The sequence below is a fragment of the Phalacrocorax carbo genome, chromosome 5, assembly GCF_963921805.1.
Source record: "Phalacrocorax carbo chromosome 5, bPhaCar2.1, whole genome shotgun sequence".
Lineage (NCBI taxonomy): Eukaryota > Metazoa > Chordata > Aves > Suliformes > Phalacrocoracidae > Phalacrocorax > Phalacrocorax carbo.
Genome location: NC_087517.1, coordinates 66,118,490 through 66,140,200, shown reverse-complemented (window position 1 = coordinate 66,140,200; position 21,711 = coordinate 66,118,490). Strand labels below are relative to the sequence as shown.

Here is a 21,711-nt window from a genome sequence, read left to right as displayed (position 1 = left end):
ACCCCCCCCAGCCTTGTTACGTTACAGAGTGTGGCAATCTGGCACAAAGTCTTTATTTTTTAATCCATGTCTTATGAGTCAAATAGCATGATAGCTTAGGAACAAGACCTTGCCGCTGAAATAATTTCAGAGAACCTTCTTGTAAAAGCTATAGCTTAGCAAAGCTGACCAATCTATCTTCCAAAGCATGCTCAGGCAAAAGGTAATCAACTCTATGCGCCATGTTAAAATAAGCAGAGAAGGAAACATTTTAATTAATGAACTTGAATGTCTGAATTCATCATGGGGCTTACAGAAAGGAGGGGGAAAAAAAAAGACAAATTACTGTTCTTGGTAAAGACCCCAAGGAAATAAAACAAACAACATTTAACAGAGCTCAATTTTCATTTGTCACTGAAATAATGAATACTAAAATAATAATTAAATGCCCTAAAGATTCCTATGGTAGCTGGTAATAACCATCTCATCAGCCACCTAGTAAATTTTTGCTTTAAGATTCCTTAGCTGTAGGTATGTTGGTTTAGTGGCCTGAAATAACTATGGTATAAACCCTCAATTATTTTCCTGCTTGTATATCCACTGCACACGGCTACCTATGGGTCCGAGTAGTGGGCCAGCGGTTCTGACTCGAGGATCTGCTGCAGCTCTGCTACCGCTTTGTCCTTTGACCATTACCTTAAGCTGCACAGTTTTACTCCACTCTGCAGGTCAGGCCAAGTGACTCGAGGTAGCTCAGACCAAGCTAATAGGCCCTACCCACAGCAGGCTAAAGCTCAGCCTGTCCTAACATGGGCTTTTTTGTGAGCACTCAAAGACCAAGCTTGTAAAAGACCATGAAGAATGCCCATGGCTGGGTAAGCCCTCTGACACAGGGTGCTCCTGTTGCCTCTCCCATGGTCTCTTGCTCAACAACACAACCGAGACCTTGACACTAGCTGAGTGCCAACAGCACTGGTGCAATACAGGTGTCAGCAATGAAGAAATTAAACTATTAAGGAGGGAGATAAAAGAAAAAGTAAACCAGATACTCTTCTGACATCATCCTCCTGGCTTTATGGGAGTAACAAAAAGTTTATCTTATGATAGCTACTGGATTTCACCATCACTTATGAGGATGCAACTTTTCTGCCATGGTATTTACCTTCACTAGAATAACACTGTCACTCATTATTTATGTTATGTAAACATTATGCTTTTAAAGGCAAGAACAGAAATTCTGCTTTCATGTTCTGACCAGCATAACTCAATAATTTCATTTCAAATTTATCTTGGAATAAGTTTATTCTGATGAGTTTTGCGCATTTATTAAATTAAGCCATTCTTAAAAGGCTAGTTCAATACTAAGCTGCCACATAAGATCTTATTTTAATTCTAGCTTTAATGTTTTAAGTAAGAATAAGGTGTGAATAGACCTTATGTTGCCTTCTGCACAAGATTAATTTCAGCCTTACAGCAAAACGTAAAGAGAAATTGGCATTCTTTAAAATGTCATCCTGCTCATCCTGTTAGAGCCAGCCACCGGCTTCTGTTAAAAAAAATGTCTACATCCAATCTTTGCAGGTTTTTATTCATGGGAGGAAAGGGAAAGTGTAAATCAGTAGAATAATTAAATGGGTTAGAAAGAGAGACAGTATAATGAGAATGGCAGAAAAAGACATCCTGGAACTGAAGACGGGGGGAGGGGAGGGAAGAAAATGGAAAAAGTAAATGAAAGATGTTAGCTGCAGCAGGTGCGCCCGGTGCCCCCGCACAGAGCCGGGCAGTGCCTGCTCGCGGCCAGCCCCCAGCCCCCGCTCCCTCTGCTCCTACCAGCACCCGCCTCTCACCCGCTGCCAGGACGCTGAACAGCTCTGCCCCAGTTTTTTCCTCCCCTTCCAATAACAACTCCCGTTGCATTCAGCCAAGTAGATGCTGAGTTGGACTGTCTTGGAAATCCCTCTTTCTCCAGCCCGTGGTGTGGCAGGTCACCTGCTCTCACCTGGCTCAGCCTTTCATACCCACTGGGCTTCCCGATTCCACAGCAGCCCTGATCCCCTTTGCTAACTTTCGGCCCAGTAGTGGGGTAAAAGCTGACCTGAGAGAGGAGAGACCACTCATCATACAGAGTTTCTGCCATGTACACATAGCATCCATCTGAAATGGAATGAAGTCTAATTCTGATAAAAACTCTGTATTTAAAAACAAGTGTTCTCATCAACTCATTACACATACCAGAACTGTTACCAGTTACTTGCATCAGGGGGACTGAAGAATTACTAATCTACTTTTCCAGATCATTAAAACCACCCTGGATTGTACCAAAAGAAATATTTGATTTACTCCCTCCAGGAATCCTTTTGTACTTGCGCCTGTGCGTTCAGAGAAAACATTGCAAGTTCAATCAAGATATTTTAGAACAGAATTTGTGGCAGAAATGCATCTTGGCTCCACATAATCTGGTTTTGCTGAGATATTCTGACCTGGAAACTTCCTTATTTGATGTAGCAGAAAAAAGCATGGTAATGTCCCAAAATACAGAGCCTGGGAAAAAGACCCTCTGCAAAATAACTCACATATTTAAATGACCACCTGGGCAGTCCTGTTTGTGAAGTCTGTACCTTTCTTCATGTCAAAAGTTAACACTGATAAGGAAATTTTGACCCTGAGTCAATAGATACATAACAGTGACTCAACAGAGTCAGGATATCACCTGTAACTTAGGTCTACATATTTTTGTTTCCTGAGGTACAATAACAAAATACAGGAACCCTAAGGAAAGCAGTTGCTTGCTGTTATTGGGGTAGGGGGGAAGACTGAGCTATTAAGTCCTCTCCATACTAGTCTATACGAGTGACAGCAGAACAAACAGGGTTCATGCTTAAAATTTCTTTTCTTTGAAGCATCAGTTGTTTTACAAATGAGAATTTCAGAACAGATATTATTAGATATTTCCTATAAAGATCTACAATGCAAGAGGAACCGATGACCCTACCTGCTGATTTACGAAGCATGCAGGGTAGCACACGAGCAGGTGGCATTAAAACATAATGAAAAACCTGAGGCCATTTTTGTAAAGGAAGACTCAAGAAATCAAGGCACAGAAACCAGTGAGAAGACCACTAACTTTCCATGGGAATTTTCATGTACATAATTGAAATGGCATTAAATTCCTACTGCTTTTTGTTTTTCTTACATCTCTTATCACCAAAAATTCTTTGTGTTGGGAGTACTGAGGACGGCAAAACGTGCCTGCACAGTTACACACAATGCGAGCAAAGTAAATTATCTAACAAGTCCATGAATTATATTCAAATATTTTAAATAATCAGATAGTATGGCTTATGGAAATCAGTGTCTTTTTGACATGTCCTAGATATTCAATATCATTAAAAAAAAATCTGCCTTCTTCCATATTTTATTTGGGTAGAATTGAAAGGTTTTCTCAAAAATTTTTTCCAGACCCTTAGTTATTGCAGAAAAATATAAAACAAATATGCTGTTGCTGACAGCAACCACCTACTGATTTTACAGCATGGAAAAGTTTCAGATTACAGTTACTTAAGAACTCCGTGTGTGGGTGTGTTTATTTAGGTGTGCGAGAAAGCTTAATTAATCAGCTGAAAGTTTATCAGCAAACGCACCTAGTGCTATTAAATTCTGCTGTAAATTTAAAATAGTAGTAAAGGCAGGAAGACTTCACTTTCTTTGGGTTACACCTATTTTAGTTATTACAGTGCAGTAATGATCAGAAATCAGATTTTAAAATATAACTGTGAACTATGAATTTTAACAAGTGTCAATCCTGAAAGTCTTGAACGGATGTTAGATCAATGCCTTGTGTCCCAAGTGGTTCCACTGCTCAGGAGGTGTGAAAGAGAAGCAGACCTAGCCTCCATTATTTATTAATCTATAGGCTTCTCAAGTCATCTTGTACAGTGAGATGTATTTCTTCTAAATGGAAAATTAATGGTTTTTTTTCAAATTATGAAACATAATTTTATAAAAAAAGAAAAAGGACTCCACTGAAGTGCACACAATAATGTACTTTTCAGAATAAACCTCAGCTGATTCAGCAAAATATACTAAAAGTTACTGTCTTTCAGCCTATCACATCTGAAACGGCTACATGAATGATTCTTTAGGACAGCCCAGCTTGTGCACATTTGCAGTGGAGTGACACGAAAGAAAAAGCTCTGTTCCTTTCCAATGCTTTTCACCTAATCACAACGTCTACCCATTTTCTAAACTGTTGGTAAAGAAAATACACACCAAAGACAACATGAACGCTGCCAGCAGAAACTGCTGTGCATATCCCTTACCCCAGCCATACATTCCCACGTATGTACCTTCCGCCTTTGCCCTAGTACACGCTCTCAGGCTGCAAGGTGAGCCAGAACGGGACACGATTCAAGTGAAACCTCAGGTGCGCGGGGCTAGCAGGGCCTCTCGCCCCCGTAACAAGGCGACCACGCAAGTGCTTGGCCTCCTCCTAAGAGCGGGCAGGCGAGGCAGGCCACCTCCTTCAGCACCAGGAAGGCTCGTAGGGCTGCAGAAGCGCAGCACTACCGGGTGTGGAAGCAGAGCCGATGGAAAGCACCCTCCTGCAGGGCTGCTCCTCCTGGGAACACAGCAGGCTGCACAGAAAAGATACCAAAGCTGCCACTGAGCCGGCACAGCTCAGCGCCAATTCCCAGCTGGACAAACAAGCTGTGCATCGCTGGCCTCCTCGCTGCCGTGTCTTGGCTCCGGCTCTCTAGGCTCAGAAGCAGACAATCCTGATATGACCGAAGTAATCAATCCTCTTGTCCTTTCATAGACCCTTGGATAGATTTACTGGTCTTGGTAAACTACTTCTAAGAAACGTCAAATAGTGCCAGTGGTTTTGTACCTGCAGGATACTCTCAAAAAAGAAAGCAAGTCCCCCCTAAAACAAAGAAATAAGGCCCTATTGGAGTCAAAAGGTCCCATAATTGCTTTGGAAGTGAACCGGTGAAGGTATTTGGAAAAATAATACAGGCTGCCCATACAGAAATAAAAACTGAGGAAACAGTAAAACGCCAGCTCAGAAAGTGTATCTAAAACGATCATCTATTTTCTCTCTCAAGATGCTCAAGTCTAAGCAGATGAAACTTGTCACAGCTCTGCAGCAGTTCTGTATTAGCTAAAAATTCCATCCTTGAATCCTCGAAATTCATGTCTGAGAAGGAGAGAGAGAAGAATGGAATTTCATATATGCTTGAGAACACCGGCATTTTTGGCTAGTAACTGAGCTGGTTCTTAACGCTGTGCTTCATTAGTAAAGGTAAAGGAAAAAAATAAAAACCAATGACTACCCCATGAAAAATTAGGAGAGAAGTATTTTATAAACCATTGTTAGTTTAGCTGTTATGAGGCTATTGCATAAGTACCCCATACTAATTTTATTGGCTCCTAGCACATATAATTTGAAAGTATTATGTTACCTGCATAAACCATACATATGGCTCAGAATGTCAGCGTAATCTGTCTGTGGGAACGGTAATGTATGGTTCTGGAATAGAGATGGCGCACATAAATTATGCAAGGTATTTTCTAATCCCCACAATATTTCAAGGAATGGGACAGCCATTATGTAACAAGAAATGTCTCCTACACCTTTCTGACAGATGGGACAGGAACATTATTACTTTTCCCTGTTCCTTTCAGGGCAGGTCACTCTCTCGGTTCACTACAGTAACGTGCTGCTAATTCTAAAGGCTTCATCATTCATTCAAATTTCAGCATTTCATTGTGGTGGAAAAGCTACCATTTTCCATTTGCTTCATATGAACTTAATTACTTTCTACCATAGGAGTGCCAAAGGAATACGAAAGTCTCCCAGATGAAGTTTACAACAGTGCATGTGACAAACAATTTTATTGGTAATATCAAATGACTCTTCAGTTTTCCTTAAAAGTTGTCTCAAAACTGCTGTGGAGCATTCAAAATGTCTTAGTCTCATAATTAAACAAGGACAGACCTGTGATGAGACCCAGGAATATAAATAGCTGCTTCAAGTGGTCACAAACTCCCCGTATGGGTCTGCACAAGTCATTGGATTTCTCTGTACTTCAAGTTTTCATTTCACTTGACAGACTCCCAATGCAGATATTTACTTTTTTTTAGAACTGACTTTGAAAGATACAACTTGTGTGTGATAACTTCAGAATAAGTGTATTTTAAATTTAAACCATGAATTTCACAATCCAGACACACAGTTCAGCAGTGAAAATACTGTCACACTGTGATTTCTCCTTTAAAAAAAACAAATAAATCTGTATGTTCAGAAGCACAGGCAGGCCTATAGATTTAGATTTTGTACAACTGTATTCAATATCAAAGAGCACGGCAATTCATATAAGAATATGAAAATCCTATTTTTACCATGACATTTCAAGAACTCTCTTCTTGAGACCAGTTGATTTAGTTGGACCAAACCATTTTAGTTTTGCTGCACTACTGCGTACAACAGGCTCAGAAGGGGAGACTAAAAGAACCGAGACTTCCAACCTTCGCAGCAACAATTCACACTACAAAATATGAAGCGAAATACAAAGCGAAATGAAAACCAAAGGTCTCACCTAACCTTGTTGGAAAAAAGGTCCTTCCAGACCTTAATCAGCAGCTGAACTTTTTACCTCAAGTACATGTGCAATGCTCACCAAACACTGAAGTTGTGATCTTCAGCATGAAGAGCAACACACCACTGTGCCTGGAGCTTTTGTAGTGACAAGGATTCATCAGGTGTGTTACGATTGCATGTCACAGCTGCCAAGATGATGAAAACCCTTTGCAGTTTAAGAAGCTCTGTATTTTAGGTTTATTTGGATACACCTTCATGAAGGCTGAAGGAGAAAAAACTTAATCCAGCATATGGGTTATTTTTCTCTAACTAGAAGACAGCAAAATTCTTTATTTTACCTTTTTTGTTTATCTATTATTTTTAATTGCTGTTGGAAAAAAAATGAAAAGATTAACATAAGGACATTATCCCCACCAACACACACTAATTCTAATTAGCTTTTGAGATTCAGAATACCTTTAAAGCTGCCTCTTCTGCTAACCCATACATTGTTTTAAAATAACAATTTCTGGTTCAGCTAACCCATTTCTTAGGCCAACTGCAGCGGATATTGGGTTTTTTTCTCCACCTCATATCTTCTCTAGGGATTAGTGATTTGTTGACTTGTGCTCATCACATTCAAACAGTGACAGAGACATAACACTCCTGCTATCATTTCTTCCAATTTATAACGCAAAATTTAAAAGACGCATTCTCTAAATCATTGTCTTGATTTGCCATTGCTTGTAATTTGTTGAGTCTCGCCGATCACTGCAAGCTAGCAACACCCTTGGCAATGCAGTTATGCCATGTATTTCTGCTATCGTAACTTTGCAAAGCAAATGTAAAAAGGACTGAACAAAGCTCACAGCAAAAGGCAGCTGGATTCCATGAGCTCAAAGAGTTTCGAAGATCATCTCTTCAGTTAAACCATGGTAGAACAAAGCCACACGCAAGCGTTCAGAGACTGCGCTCTAACACAACGCACACAGAGACGAGGTCCAGTTCACTGAAGCATTACAAATCAAAATGCAATCACTTTCTTGTGCTTAAAGTGCTCTATGAGGAACTGAAAGGTTAATGAGCAAGGCAGCTTTAATTGCTTTTTTCCTAAATACCTGGCCCATAAACTAAACACAACTGCCTTTCAAAGCTCCATATTCCAAAATTTCTATAGTAAACGTTCTTCTGTTGGAATTTTCTATTCATGAGACTGGACTATAAATAGGGATATAATATCTTTAATAGGTTGCAGACACCATACTCTTTTCAAATATCCTGACTTTGCTAGAGGCTGTAATGACAACAGCGAAATAGCTTAGATACCACTGGGAGCAATTTGTCAGTGCAGTGCGCAGGGTCCAGTATTTTCCTGTTGTAATTAGCGGCTAGTGCCTGCTCACTATTACCTGAAGTTACTGTAGTAATTCCAGACTCAACCATATGTCCACTGACTAGTGGAGTGTGCATGTGTCCATGTTTGGATAATGTACCTTCTATAAATGATTCCTGTTAGTCCTCTGCAATTTATTTCATGTTTCCAACAACAGTCTTGAACTGGCAGTGTCAGCGACACGTGTTTTTGACATTACTGAGAACACAGACAAGAATGATTTATGCCATTTCTCCCCTTCTCAGATTGAACAGGTATAAAAATTGTCATATGTAGAAAGTCAAAGAATAAAGATAAAGTTTTAGAAAACTTGACTTAGATGGAAGGTGTGAAGATGAGAGTTTTATGTTACCAGAGTTAACACCTTAGGGATCATTCCACAGTTACTTAAAAGAAACAATTATTTTTTCACATTATAAACTCCTTACATAGGAACTCCTGCCCTGCATGTTTGTGTGGTCTTTCTAAATTAAGTGCAGCATTTCTTCCTGCTTTGGTGGCGATACTGCCAGTTACAGTCCACAGCAAAATTTGGCCTCTATCTTGCTCAATTGCAGTCAGTTACAAAAATCCAATTACATTTAAAAGGAAGCAGTGTTAAGCCTGATCCAGATAAAAATTATTTTCTCACTTTTACTGGATGGACTCCAAGTCTTAAACAATGATTGCTTCAAAAACATCACAACTGCAGCTCTCGTCATTATGAGCTGTGTGCTCTACGCTGCACTCACCGCTTACAGAAGATCAGGCTCACGAGGTGTGGCAAACGGCAAGATGCAGAATCTCACAGTGGGAAAAGGCGCGTACTGGCACAGCTCCCGACCACTGCTTGGGTGAGACATTCTGCCATGCAGATAAACTAGGTTTGTGTCAAATCAGAAGGAACGAAAGTGGGACAACAGTGGGAGGAAGCAAGATGACAGCAGCTCGTCCTCAATGGTACTGTCGCAGCACTGTTAACTCAGTGCAAAGCTCACACCGTGACTTCATTCTTCGCAAGCCAGCACCCCCTCCCGACCCGTGCTGTGCGACCACGCACTTCAATGTTTCAGTTGACTCTGAACAAAGAATATTGGCTCTAGTAAGAGTGGTAGAAGTCTTCTGACAATATAAACCATTTCTCTAGCTATATCTGTCTCCTTGGGCCTTGAACTGTAACCATGTATTTAGGGTAAACATGATTTGCAGGATGAACGATGACACATGCCCAGTTTAAACCTGCCCCCTGTGCTACCTCTGGAGGTAGCAGCCTCTCACAGGCCTGCTACCGGTAACAGAGCCAGGCTCTTTGCCTCACACTGCAAGAACTTGTACTTAAAAAAAAACAACCAACCAAAAAAATGTCACAAGGCTATCGGTACTAACAGCAGGAGCTTACCCTGCACGTCTTGCAGGTCTGGGTTGCAACATGGTCTCACGCTGCATCCAGGGTGTTAAATGCATCACCCAGGAACGTGTGGCCCTCAGAACAGCCACACACCCTTGCAAACCCTACACCAGTAAGATCCAGAGTACCCAGATTCATACCAATAACCAATGTAATAAACTTCTCCTTCTTTGCTTATATTTAACTTCTTTTTTTAACCCTCACTTTTTCCCCTAGCACGCCATAGGATTTCACTTGCTTTGTCCTACTTTTAGCCAAGAAACTTTTGCTTGAAATAAAAAAAGCATATTTTAGGAAGACACCGAGTCTCTGCAAAGGACTGCAAGCAAGCAACCAAAATCGCAAAAAGTGCTGATAAATTATTCCGTTAAGTTGATAATCTTACCATTACAGAAAACAGAATCTTTCTTTTAACTGTTTCAAGCTTTCATTTCCTGCTGCTGGATCTTAGCTGTGCTTTTCAAGTTAAATGATGGTTTGCCATACCATTTGAAGGTGTGGGATTTTTTGCCGCCTTGTTGAATTTTGGCTCATGCAGTAACTAACTTATCATTAAAATAATTTAAAAAGAGGGGAAAGTATTTACTTGAGTACTTCGGTAGCAGTAAGAAATTCCAGTTTCACATTATAGAAATTACTTTCTGCACTATGGCCATCCTGGCGTTCCCTTAACATACATTATCTTTCAACCCGAACAAGATTTTGTGCACATTTATGAGGAATAAAAGGGAAGGTGTTTGTTGCATCTGCAGGAAAGCATACCTATAAACAAAAAATCAAAAGACTTGGGGAAATTGGAGGTGAATTCAGTGCTCAAACTAACTTGAATCGAATAAACAAATGATGGGTCAGATAATTTCATTGGTAGAATCTATAAAAAAAAGCATCATCTTACTCAAGAGTAAAAAAAATCTAAATATAAATTAAATGATGACATTTTCTTGCTTATCACTTTCAATGCCTGAAGATCCCTGAGTAGCTGTCGAGACACTTTGTTTCAGGGAGAAAGTGCTCCTCCAACCTGACAAAGATGTCCAACTCAACAGAATGCTAAGCACATCCTCACGAGGACCATCAGCCCTTCTAGGATACAAATGCAACTGCTTTCGTAGGACAAACACTGGTGCCATATTCTGTAGGTAGGAGTGGAACTCCATGTATTGTCTCAAAAGTTTGGGCCAGACTAAGCAGCTGACACTGACTCTTAATATATTGTTAAATTTCCTTACACATTACATTTATACCATGTAAAAGAAAATTAAGCTTGAAGAGAAACACCATTTACAAAGCAAATTATAAAACACCTGAACTCAGCAACTTTCACCTCAACATTAAGAACGATGAGGCTGAGAGAGACTGCATACACAATTTTTTTGTCAATAGCATAACAATTTAAAAGCTTTTTCCCCAGGGCATGGCATCTTTTCCAAGCTGAAAGGGCAAGCTTAGGCTATTGCAACATTAAGCAGCTGATGAATGACCTTGTTGTCACACTTGCTTTAGGGATTGATCATGTCCAATTAATTCCTAGAAGAAATCAATTGTTCTTACCTAGCTCATTTACATTAATAAGAAAATATTAATGACTTCACTGCCTATAAGTATTGGAAACAGAAGTTGCATTTACATTTCAGCCTGCTGGTATTTCAAGAGGATTCATTATCTCCACCTATAAGAGGAAAACAAACCAACCTACACAATTTTTCCCAGTTATTCAGCATTAAAATCAAGTATTTCTCTATGTGTTTAACCAACAATTGGATCTTATAACAATTAGTCTTGTATTGCTGGCTTATTTTTATGGGTGCAATTTTTATTCTACATGATAGAAAGCACATAATCATTTCCTTCCATTGTTAACTTTATCTTGAGAGAAGCACTATGTAGAGAAAGTCAAGACCACAATGACTATTTCCTGTCCAGATAGTCATAAAGTCTAACACGCCGTAAGAGGAACAGGGATACGAATGTGCAGGTAAGAGCAGCTCATTTAATTTCATTCCTGGAAGCGATCTTTAGGAAAACATTCAAACTGAATCTTTGTGGTGGGATTTAAAACTCACAACGACTGCCAGAAACTTAAATAACGCTTTATCAGATGCCGGGATTAGCCTCTTTGTGAGCTACGCACTGTGGATAGCCCATGTCTGAGCATTCATCCTGGACTTTCTTCCCAGAGGGAGAAATATAATAGGAAGGTGCATTTCAAGACAAAATTCAGAATCTGATTGCTATATTCTCTGTTCGGTGCATGCTGCTATAATTTCTGGTAAAATGTCGTAGTTAAGGGTTACAGTAAATTGATCACATAATACTACAGGAATTTATCATGTAATAGAAAAGGAATTTAAGAGCTGAATACTGAATATTATTAATAAAACAGGTCCGTAGATACAGACAGTTAGGGGATACAGTTTATATTATTACCTGATTCTACATTAAATTAAAGAGCTGGTAAACTCAGAATTTCAAGGACGAAACAGACTCTTAATGCGATTTTTCAAATGGAAACTTCTGAGTGGGTAACACAACAGTGGGTATTTACTCCCTGCATCTCTTCTGCCTCTAGAAATGGCCCATGAGTTTAGCCTCTCCCTTTGGATCAAAGTCGAAGCCCATCTGTGCAAAGAGACTCTGCTGCCACCGTCTGTGGTACCCGAGATGATTCAAAACACTAACCGTGAGTAAAATGCCAACCATTCTAATCACAGACTTAGGGATAAAGATGAAAGAACTGACACCATGAAAAACTACTAGGTTATAATTAAATATAGAAAATAATATCAGTAACTCTAAGGTATTGGCACAAAAGGAATTAAAGTGGTGCTAGTACATGAATTGAAGTAGTAGTTACATTAACCAGCTTAACATCTTTTGAGGCTACATTTGAAAAATAATAAAAAAGAATGCATCTTTACTACATGTTTATCTCTGGTCTAGTTCATTGCTACAGACATCTTTTTTTTCCCCCCAAGACATTTACAAAAGTATACAGGTAAGGGAGAACAAACATGTAATTGTTCCCATATTGTCTATCACCTCTTAATCTGAAATTCAGTTCAGGCACATAACTGATTAATAGAGAATGATGTGTTTGGTCAAATAACATTTAATCCCTCAAGAGACAGATAAAATACTGAGAGCAAGCAGCTTGTGAGAAGGTTTTATATTAATTATTAACTGAATAAAAGCTATTTTTTCCTGACCATACTTGTGATTATTCAAGTCTATTTTATAGCAGGGCAGAGAGGATATGGTTCTTTCACCCTCAGCTCTGCGAGAGCAACCCCTGCACGGTTTCCTACCCTGCACACACAGCTACATTTCTCATTGACTACCTTAATATTCTTGCCCGTTAAACCATTGATCCAAGTGGTCATTAGGGAACGCAGAGGCTGAGTGCTTTAGCAGAGCAGCCAACATCAAATCAAAAGTCTTTTTTTTAAAAAAAAAAAAAATCACGACAGCCACAGACCCAATGCTGTCCCCAGCAGAGCAGCAAAGCCACTCAGTTTTGGTGAAGGGGAATTCTAACTTTCCTCCAGGGCCTTCAGAAAGGAGCAGTTTTCTGCCTTTTCTCCTCACCATCTCCACTTGCATTTTATTCATTCTTCTGTAACTCTGCCCATCAAACTAAATAAGCTTCTCCAGCAGATGATTCCCATGCTAGTGCTCTTTGCTGTATTCTGCATGGCGACAGCTGGGGCCCTCACCGGCACTCTGCAACCGGTTATTCATCCAAACTGTTCACAAGGAATAGAATTCAGCTTTAAATCTTCCATTTTTCAGAAACAGCAGAACTAAAATTAGCCATACAACATTAACTCAGCTTTCTAGTTAAACAGTGCCTGAAAATACTACTGCCATAGGATCAAAATATTAGTCTGTCTTCATGACCTAAAAACTATTCCCTTACACACGAGGGGGGGAAAGAAAAAACCAACCCACTCATCATTATCACTGAAGAACAAGAACATTAGATCCTTGTTCACCTAGCTGGGGGGTGGGGGAAAGAAACCTTGCATGCAAATCAAGAATTCTTTTTAATGCATTGTTGGACTTGACATTTCGGCTGGACACTCTGAATTTAACATGTGTTCTTTCAGTCACAATCGGGCTCGTATATTCATCTGAATGGTACCAATCTGCTTTTCTTTTTTCCCCTGAACGACCTATTTGTTCTACACCATTTATCCGTATTCTACTATCTAGATACATGCTGCAAATTACTAGAACAACAGATTTGTTTTCTTCTAGATTTTGCTTAGTAGTGTTATTGGAAGGTAACAGGCACTTTACAAGAAAAATATGAAAAACAGCAACTTAGTATCCAGACATCTCCTAATACGTCACTGGTGTCAAATAACAGTATTGTTTGACAAAAGGTAAAATGTTTTCCCTTTACTACCTTAAAAAATTACCAGTGGTAGCAAAACATATCTGTCTTCGCTATTTATTGGGCGAGTAAAATCCTCCTGATTCACTTCACAATCCTTACCAATCATCTGGAACAGGAATATAACAGTTTCTTCAATCATCATTTTAATAGAGAAAATAGCAGAGATCTGTTTCTCTTCATTAGTAAAAAAGGGAAGGAGGTGGTAGGGGAAGAGGCTGTAATCTGTCATTTCTAATACCTTACTTCCCATGACAGTTGAGATTGTTTATGTCAAGAGTCTGCAAGTTTGGGCTGCAAACCTCAGCGTGCAAATACGAGCTGCAAATACAGAGAGGGAGGAGGTTACAGACAGCACACTGCTTCCTCTCCTGTTTACACTTTTATTAAAAACGGAGTTCCAATACATTTTAATTAAGTGTCATTTGCACAGCTACCCGGCAAACTTGACGAGCATATTGAAATAATAGGGGATGTGGACTGGTGCATTTATTTCAGTAAATGCCAGATGGATTTTTGGAATTCAGCAATCATGTATCTGGCACCTCTTTATAATGTATTTGGGACAGATTGGAACATTTTTGCAAAATTGCTGTAACCAGGTGCTTCTGCCTCACTCAGGCTAAACTACCTTTTACTATACAGGTTTCCTGTAAGCAGGACAGAATTGGAAATCACACGTGTATGGTCTACACTGGCCCATCTCTTGCCTCCCCTCCCTGATTATTTCTTTTCTTAATTAAGTCACACTGAAGGGCCTAATACATTCTAGCTACTCCAGTAGAAGATTCTATAGTTGTACTTAGTAAAAAGTGTAAGCATACATCACTTGGAAAGAAGACATCTGTCTTCATGAACTGAATTGTATAAGAGAAAGCTTCAGTTTATCAAAAAGCAAGACTTGACATAGTGCAAGCACAAACTCCCTAACAAGCATTAGATTTATCCTAGAAATAGTTAAAAGCTGCTAAGAAACTTATCTCACGGTCACCATGCTGAGTACATTAGGAAACGTATCTACCCTGACAAGCAAAAACAAGACTTAACCCTCTCTGAAGTTTGTCAGAGACTCCAGTATCTGGGAACAGTCAGTTTTTTAATAGTTGAGGTCAATCACCCCTCACTAAGAGAGGGAATGCCAGCAGCTTCTACCCACCTTTTCCCTTCAGATCTCTGTGCAGACGAAAGAGCCCTGATAAGGGGTTCTTTTATTACTATAATATTTCTGCAACATTTGTATTCACCCTTAACATACAGGAGAAAGGAATGACTTTGATCAGTATCTTTGGGTATATTGTTCATCAAGAACCTCTGATAGCAAGAAGTATTCTAACAGACAAAAAACCTTACGCCTGTTAAAAGCGTTAAGAGCAAGCTCAAGTGCAAAGTTTCCACACCAAATGCCAAAACTACATAACACAGGGAACTGTGGCTAGACAACGTAAGTTCAAACTTCATGCTTTATACTTCTAAGCGGTTTTGAACACTTATAGACAGTGTTAACGTTCCTTTTGATACCGCAGAAATACTGACCCAGTCCTGAGGTCCACTGACATGGTGCTCTGTTGTAACACCAATCACCACCACAAGTTCCAGAAGGGGGGACAACCCTGTTCAAGAAAGAGCAAGACAACTGCCACAGCTGTGGCTTTTAGATTATGTTCATCGGCAGATCTCCGTAACTTCATTGCCTCACTGACATGATGCAGCAAGGAAGCCAAAGGAAACAGTCATATTTTTGATAGGAGCTTAGCAGCATGGCCTTCTAACTATTTAAAGAGTGCTACCATTGAGTACCTCTCTTGTTTTAGGAGGGGGAGAAGAATAAGAACTTATTTATGTCTTAAATTATTTCCATACTAGTTAGAACAGGCATTACTTCTTTTCCTAGATAAACAATATTCCTCCCCTTGTATTAATTATTCCCATTTCAAAATCACAAGACCCTTCCCACTCTAGTTTTGTGGTACAGAAATATCTGCCATAGTTATATACACTACTTTATGTTGTAATGCAGACTATTACTCTAATTACCTTCAATCCACTTTATATTTTTTAACATCCTGTTTGCTTTTTTTAAGTTTATAAGCAGAAGCAAAGCACCTTCTAATCCTTCCTGAAGGGACTTCAGCAACAGGAGGTGTCTCAACTGACCTTGAACCTATAATGAGCTACAGGAACTCTTTGACAGGTACTCCACACAGAAGACTAATGAAGACCTCTGTGGTATTCACATAGATTTCCCCCATCTTCCTCAACTCTTATCACTGCTCACTTTTGGTTATACTAGCTTACAGAGTTAAATACACATGAACTTGTTAACTCTGCATTACAATATTCATTTTAAGTGACTGTGAAAAGATAGAAACTACTCTGTTCAAGTTTTGTTCACAGAAACTGATTAAACATAAAAGAATGAAGAAAAAAAAAGTCATCTAATAAGAGTCAGTTGTCCACTCACTTTTCTGTTCCACAAAATAAAAAAATCAGGTAACAGACTATGGAAAAGGGAAGAAAACCACACAGAACACCCTACATTTTACTGCAGTTTTCTTAGGAAATACTTGCATATTATCATATAATATAGCAACTAATAAAGCCTTCTAATTTTAGGACTTTTCAATAAGCTTTCCAGTTGGCTTTCTCCCACCTTAAATCAGACCCAGGGGCTAAGTCAAGTGCAAGAGCTATAGAAGCATGTAAGTGGCCACCAGAGCAGACGGCCCAAGGAAGATAACCACTACTAAATTAACCCTGAATTGGGGGTTTTCATGTTTGAAACTCCACCTTCCCTTTGGGCTTTTGGTCAGCCTCCAACAGTTAAAGACATGACAATATCTGAACTGTAGTATTTTCTACACAGAAAACTATTCTGTATTTGAAACACAAAGCATTTTCTTCATTTTATTAGGTGAGCAGCAAGTACTGAAAAGAAAGACATTTCCTGTGGTGACCAGAGTTGACAGAGCAATTATAATAAAGCACAAGGCCTCCCAGAAAGACTTCACATGCAGTCAGAACCAGTGTGATCAGCAGTCACAACAGTGCTTGGTTTTCAGCCTAGAGCAAGGTACAGTGTTCTTGCCTTTCATATCAAATACAGTTAATCAGATTTGCTAGATTTCGAAGTTTTCATGTTGCTTTTGCGTTCACGCATAAGCGCTCTGCTTCTTTCCTCAGACATTCCCTCTACTTCCATCAGTAAGTCCGTCCACACACTTAGGCCACAAACATTGAAGTCTCCATCCTGCACCTTCAAGAGTTTTAGAGCAGCTTGGGTCTGTTCCCTGAGTAGCACAGATCCCTGGCAGAGGCAGCTGAAGCGCTCCCTCAGCTCCTCCCAGGACAATCCAGCTTCCTCAGGACAGCTTTTAAGCCACTGTCCCTGCAAAGGGTCATAGAGCAAGTGCCTTCCCCAGCCGGTTAGGAGGTCCAAATAAGGTCTGCTTAACTGGGGATAGTGACCAGCTAGGGAGGCAAGAAGGGAGCCCGGAAGTAAGAGGCAGAAGGCAGAAAATCGCTCCGGGTTCCCCAGCAGCCAGGAAAGAAGGGGCCCGGCAACATATCCGTCTCCTGCTCCACTCGCCTGGTTGCCGTCCAGCCCGCTCCCGTCCCGACCCCCGCCTCCGGCCTGCTCGGCGCCGCTCCCCTCCCTCAGCAGCAGCAGCGCCGCCGCCACCACCTCGAAGGCCCGGGGCTGGGGGAGCTGCTCCAGGGCACGGGGCAGCCAGCGCAGCCGGCCCGCGAACCCCTCGGCCGGCGCGGCCCCCTCGGCCGGCGCGGCCTCTTGCCACTCCTCCTCCCGCAGCCGGTCCAGCAGCAGCTGCGCCTTCGCCTGCACCTGCGGCTCCAGCCCCTCCGGGGACAGCAGCGGGCCGCAGGCCAGCGTCAGCAGGCGGGAGGCGGCCTTCCGGCGGGCGAGCAGCGCCAGGCCGCAGGACTGGGAGTCGGCCTCCGCGTCGGAAGGCTGCAGCAGGTTGTGGAGCAGGCGGCGGTAGGCGGCGGGCGGCAGGGCGCGGTTCTCCAGCAGTGCCAGGCCCAGCAGCTGCGGGCAGCGGCCCAGGTGCGAGAAGCCGAGCGGGGAGCCGGGCTGGCCCCGCCGCAGCCGCCGCCCCAGGGCCTCCCGGAGCCGAGGCCGGTTGCGGAAGCGGTCGTGGAGGTGCTGGAAATACCGGGCCCACTCTAGAGCCCTGTCGATGGTCAGGGGGTCCCAGTCCCGCACCAGCGCGGAGCGAGACACGGCCAAGAGCGCGGGAAGCTGCTCCACCTGCCCCAGCACGGCCTCCATCGCCGCCGGCCTTGGCGCCACCGCTTCGAGCACAAGTCCCGCCTGCCGCCGGGAGCCGCAGTCAATCCGAACGGGGGAGGGCGGGGACTCGTTACTCTATTGGCTGAACGTGACGTCAATCCGATGCGGATTGATCTTCCCTTAAAGGAGACTTTAACGGGTAGCCTGCGCCCGTCATTTTTGACTAACTGCGGCGGGCGAGTGGGGGAAGTTGAGCCGCATTAAAGCGTCAAAAACCGAGGAGGATTAAGAATTTAAAACACCAAAACAAACAAACAAACAAACCTATGAAGCTTAGAATAATATTCCTAAATACCCCTTAAAAAAATAAAACTCCTCAAGAGCAAACACCCCCCACGAACCCCCACATATGGGGCTATTTCTCAATTCCTGTGGTACCCCCCGTCACTGGAGGGAGGCCATGGGTGAGCTCAGCCTGCAGCTGGGCTTACACCTGCCCTGGCCTTTGGGTGCCGACCCAGCCAGGGTTCCCTACATGGACACCCCGCAGACAGTGTGGTGAAAACATGCTATAACGCTATAACCCCTCCTCTACAGTAGCGAGGAGAGGCGACCCCTTCTCCCTCTCCCACCTCTGCCAGCTGGACAGTTTTACATGGCAGGCTAAGGTGTTAGGCACAGCTTGCAGCCTACCTGTTGGAGCAACACTTGCCAGGGGCTTTCCTCATGTCCACCGCCTCGAGGGCTTCTGCTCAGCTGGGGGACAGGTCCTTTCCCTCGGTCCTCGCCCCCGTGACAGACCTGCCATGACCAGTGTTCCCTCACTGTGTGGAAGGGAGCAGGCCAGCCTGGCTTCTGGCAGCTTCCGCAGGTGCCACCTGCTCCCCTCCCCTGAGGGGCGAAGAAGTGGCGGGAAGGCGGCGGGCACTGGAGCCAGCAGGTTTGGGAATTGCTGGGTGCTCCTCAGGGAGTTCATGAGCTCCGTGGCATAATCCCAGCCCCTGCGCAGGTACAGAGGCAGCGCAGAGGCCCGGGGAGCCCCTGGTGCCCTCGGCCGGGCACGGAGCTGGGCTGCAGGGCAGCACCGGCCGCAGCAGCGCCCAGGGCAGGAGCAGGGCAGTCACCAGGGCTGGGCATTCCCTCCTCACCCCCGCCTGCCAGGACACGGCCCCACGGCCCAGCCCTTGGGTGACAGTTGTGAGGGAAGATGCAAATCCCGCCGCCAGCCTGCCCGAGCAGCTACGTTAGTAAGGGCTTTCGGAAAGGCACAAGCAACACCTGGCAGAGTAAAGGAGGTTTGTCTGGAATTTATTGCAGCAACCAGCAACAGAAACCAAACTATAACACTGTGACCTCAATACTGTAGGGCAAACCATAACACTCTTCCTCTTATGCAGAATGTGTGTTTTCTTCTGTACATCTTAGTGCTGGAAATTATTTTCCCCAAGTTTATTATCGAAATGAACTGCATTTTTGGGTGGTGGAGTGAGCGTGCAATAGACTCTCAGTAGCAAATATTCTTTACCTCAGATAGCAAGGGACACAACTGTTATAGCCTCTGACTTGCACCAAACTTCAAACATGGGTGAAAGACAAGAAAAAGGCCCACAACTTGCTTCTAATGCTTTCTTTTCCACTAAGGAAACCTGAAGCGGGTGACGAGAGCCACTGAACCCATTGGAGTCCTATGCCTGGCTAGGAATGTGCCCAGGCCTTGTTCCCTGGCCACAGACCCCTGCCCTAAAGGTAACTGCTAGCTGTTGGTGACCAGCTTCTCTAATTCACGTCAGATTTCCAAAACAAAGCAAAAGAGAGAATAAGAAAATTGTAAGCAAGGGCTTAGATACTAGTTCAAACCCTCTCCTGGGCTGCCCTGGATGGTTATTTAGGAAAAATCTTTCTCAAGTACTCTCAAGAAAACAGAGCTCTCACTCTAGTTTCTTATTTCAGTAATCTGTTTAAAAATCATTGGGGATAGAGACTTGATGGTCTAGATCACCTGTAGGTTAAGGGCCTAATATAGGAATTAGAGTGAAATTCTATGGTCCCTCTGGTTGAAGGAGCTCATAAGAATCCCTTAATATCTATGAATGTAATGTATTTTAAGGTATTCTAAAATAGATGTTTTTCTCCTGAAAAAAATCTTTTAAGCTTTCTGCTAACTACTTCTGGTATAAGAAACGTAAAATTGTATACAGGTGGCTAGAGATTATTTGCATTGTTAAGAATGGAATTACTTTTGTTATTAATATTTTCATACCTATCTATCATCTACCATGCCTATATACTCCAAAGCATATTATAAACTAGTACACCTTAAAGAGAAGATGGAACATGCAGACCTTTCAGTTACATACAAGTGAGTGCAACACTTTGGGACATTTTACTTAATGCTCTACTTAAATGGAAAAGTGACAGAAACCTGAAGTTGTTGGGATATGATTACATTATTATGTACTTTGGCCTCTTGGTTAGGTTAGGTTTAATACAGCATCTCTTGAATTAAGTGCTGTGGCATACAGGAAGAAAACAGTTTCAGTGAATTCCACAGCCATGTTCTATTCTAGTAAGGCATATTTTTGGAGGTGCATATGCTCCCTGTCATGAAGAATAGAGATACTTCCCTATACACCAGAAAACTTCTCACAGGAAATCTTTCACATGATTGTTCTGTTTCTTTATTGGATAAAGTATATGGGTTTATATCATGTGAATGTCTTGGTATGTTTCAGTTGAAATAAATCAAATAATCACATTTGCAGCACCAGGAAACCAACAAAAATAGGTTGTGAAAAATCTAACCAGACTGGAAAAAAATACTGAGCAATATTATATCTGCAATACTCTCGTATGCGAAGGGAGATGGCCTGCATCCTCTAATGGGTCTCTGTAGAACTGACTGGAAAATTGAATTTCTGTTTTACAGAAAACTCTGAATATTTCAGCACTTGGTTTTGTCTCAAATTAGAATTAAAAGTCTAGATATCAGCATTTTTCATCAAGGGGATACAGGTTGATAGCTCTGTAATAAAATGGTTCATGGAGGAAGGCATTTGTGTATTACTAGGTAGCACAGCTGTATTTGGAGCCTCCAGTTGTGATGTGGTAGAGTTCACGCATATAATGAAAAATAGAGCCTGATCTCAAGAACTAGGAGAGTTTTGCACAGGAACACATTAAAAGATGAATTCAAAGAACAAACCAAAGAAACAAAGTAATACCAAGACAGTTATGATTCACACAAGAAGTTGTTATGCTACAATTGCCCTTAAAAAGAGTAGCTCTTTTTCCACACTCACCATCAAAGGGAGTCCCTTTTAGTCCAAGCTCTATGTTATTATTTGAGAGCCTGACCACTATCAGAATGTGCTTTGGGATCTTCTATTAAAAGACTGGAGCCTATTTATTTGTTGACGGATCTGCTGGTTGTGGTGCCAAGTGGTAATCAAATTAAATTGAACAAACATGGTTTCTTTCTCACAGGTGAATTATTTTCTTTTAAATCTCTTTTAAATGCTCATACCCTCTCTTCCATGGTCAGCTTTAGTTCCAGCTTGAGTAGCTCTAGGGTTTTTCCTACTAATGGTAAGATTTCTAAACATCAAAATATGTATTTTGTAGTTTTTGTGTATCAGCTTGTGTGAGGTGTGTTCCTATCTGACAGTATTGCTGAGTTGTGTATTGTTTAAAAATATCTGTGCAGTGCTGACTTGGTTTCCTACCTGAG

At 41.9% G+C, this 21,711-nt stretch overlaps 1 protein-coding gene across 1 annotated transcript; it reads right to left on the bottom strand.

Annotated features, from left to right (window-relative positions):
- Positions 1–16,625: 16,625 nt before the first annotated feature.
- FANCF (FA complementation group F) lies at positions 16,626–18,079 on the bottom strand. Its single transcript, XM_064452853.1, has one exon. It carries the CDS (start codon positions 18,021–18,023, stop codon positions 16,839–16,841), a length of 1,185 nt encoding a protein of 394 aa, XP_064308923.1. The 5' UTR covers positions 18,024–18,079; the 3' UTR covers positions 16,626–16,838.
- Between the last annotated feature and the right edge of the window lie 3,632 nt (positions 18,080–21,711).

What these genes read in the sequence shown, in the direction of transcription:
- FANCF (XM_064452853.1), bottom strand. Translation starts at nt 18,023, where the DNA reads ATGGAGGCCGTGCTGGGGCAGGTGGAGCAGCTTCCCGCGCTCTTGGCC.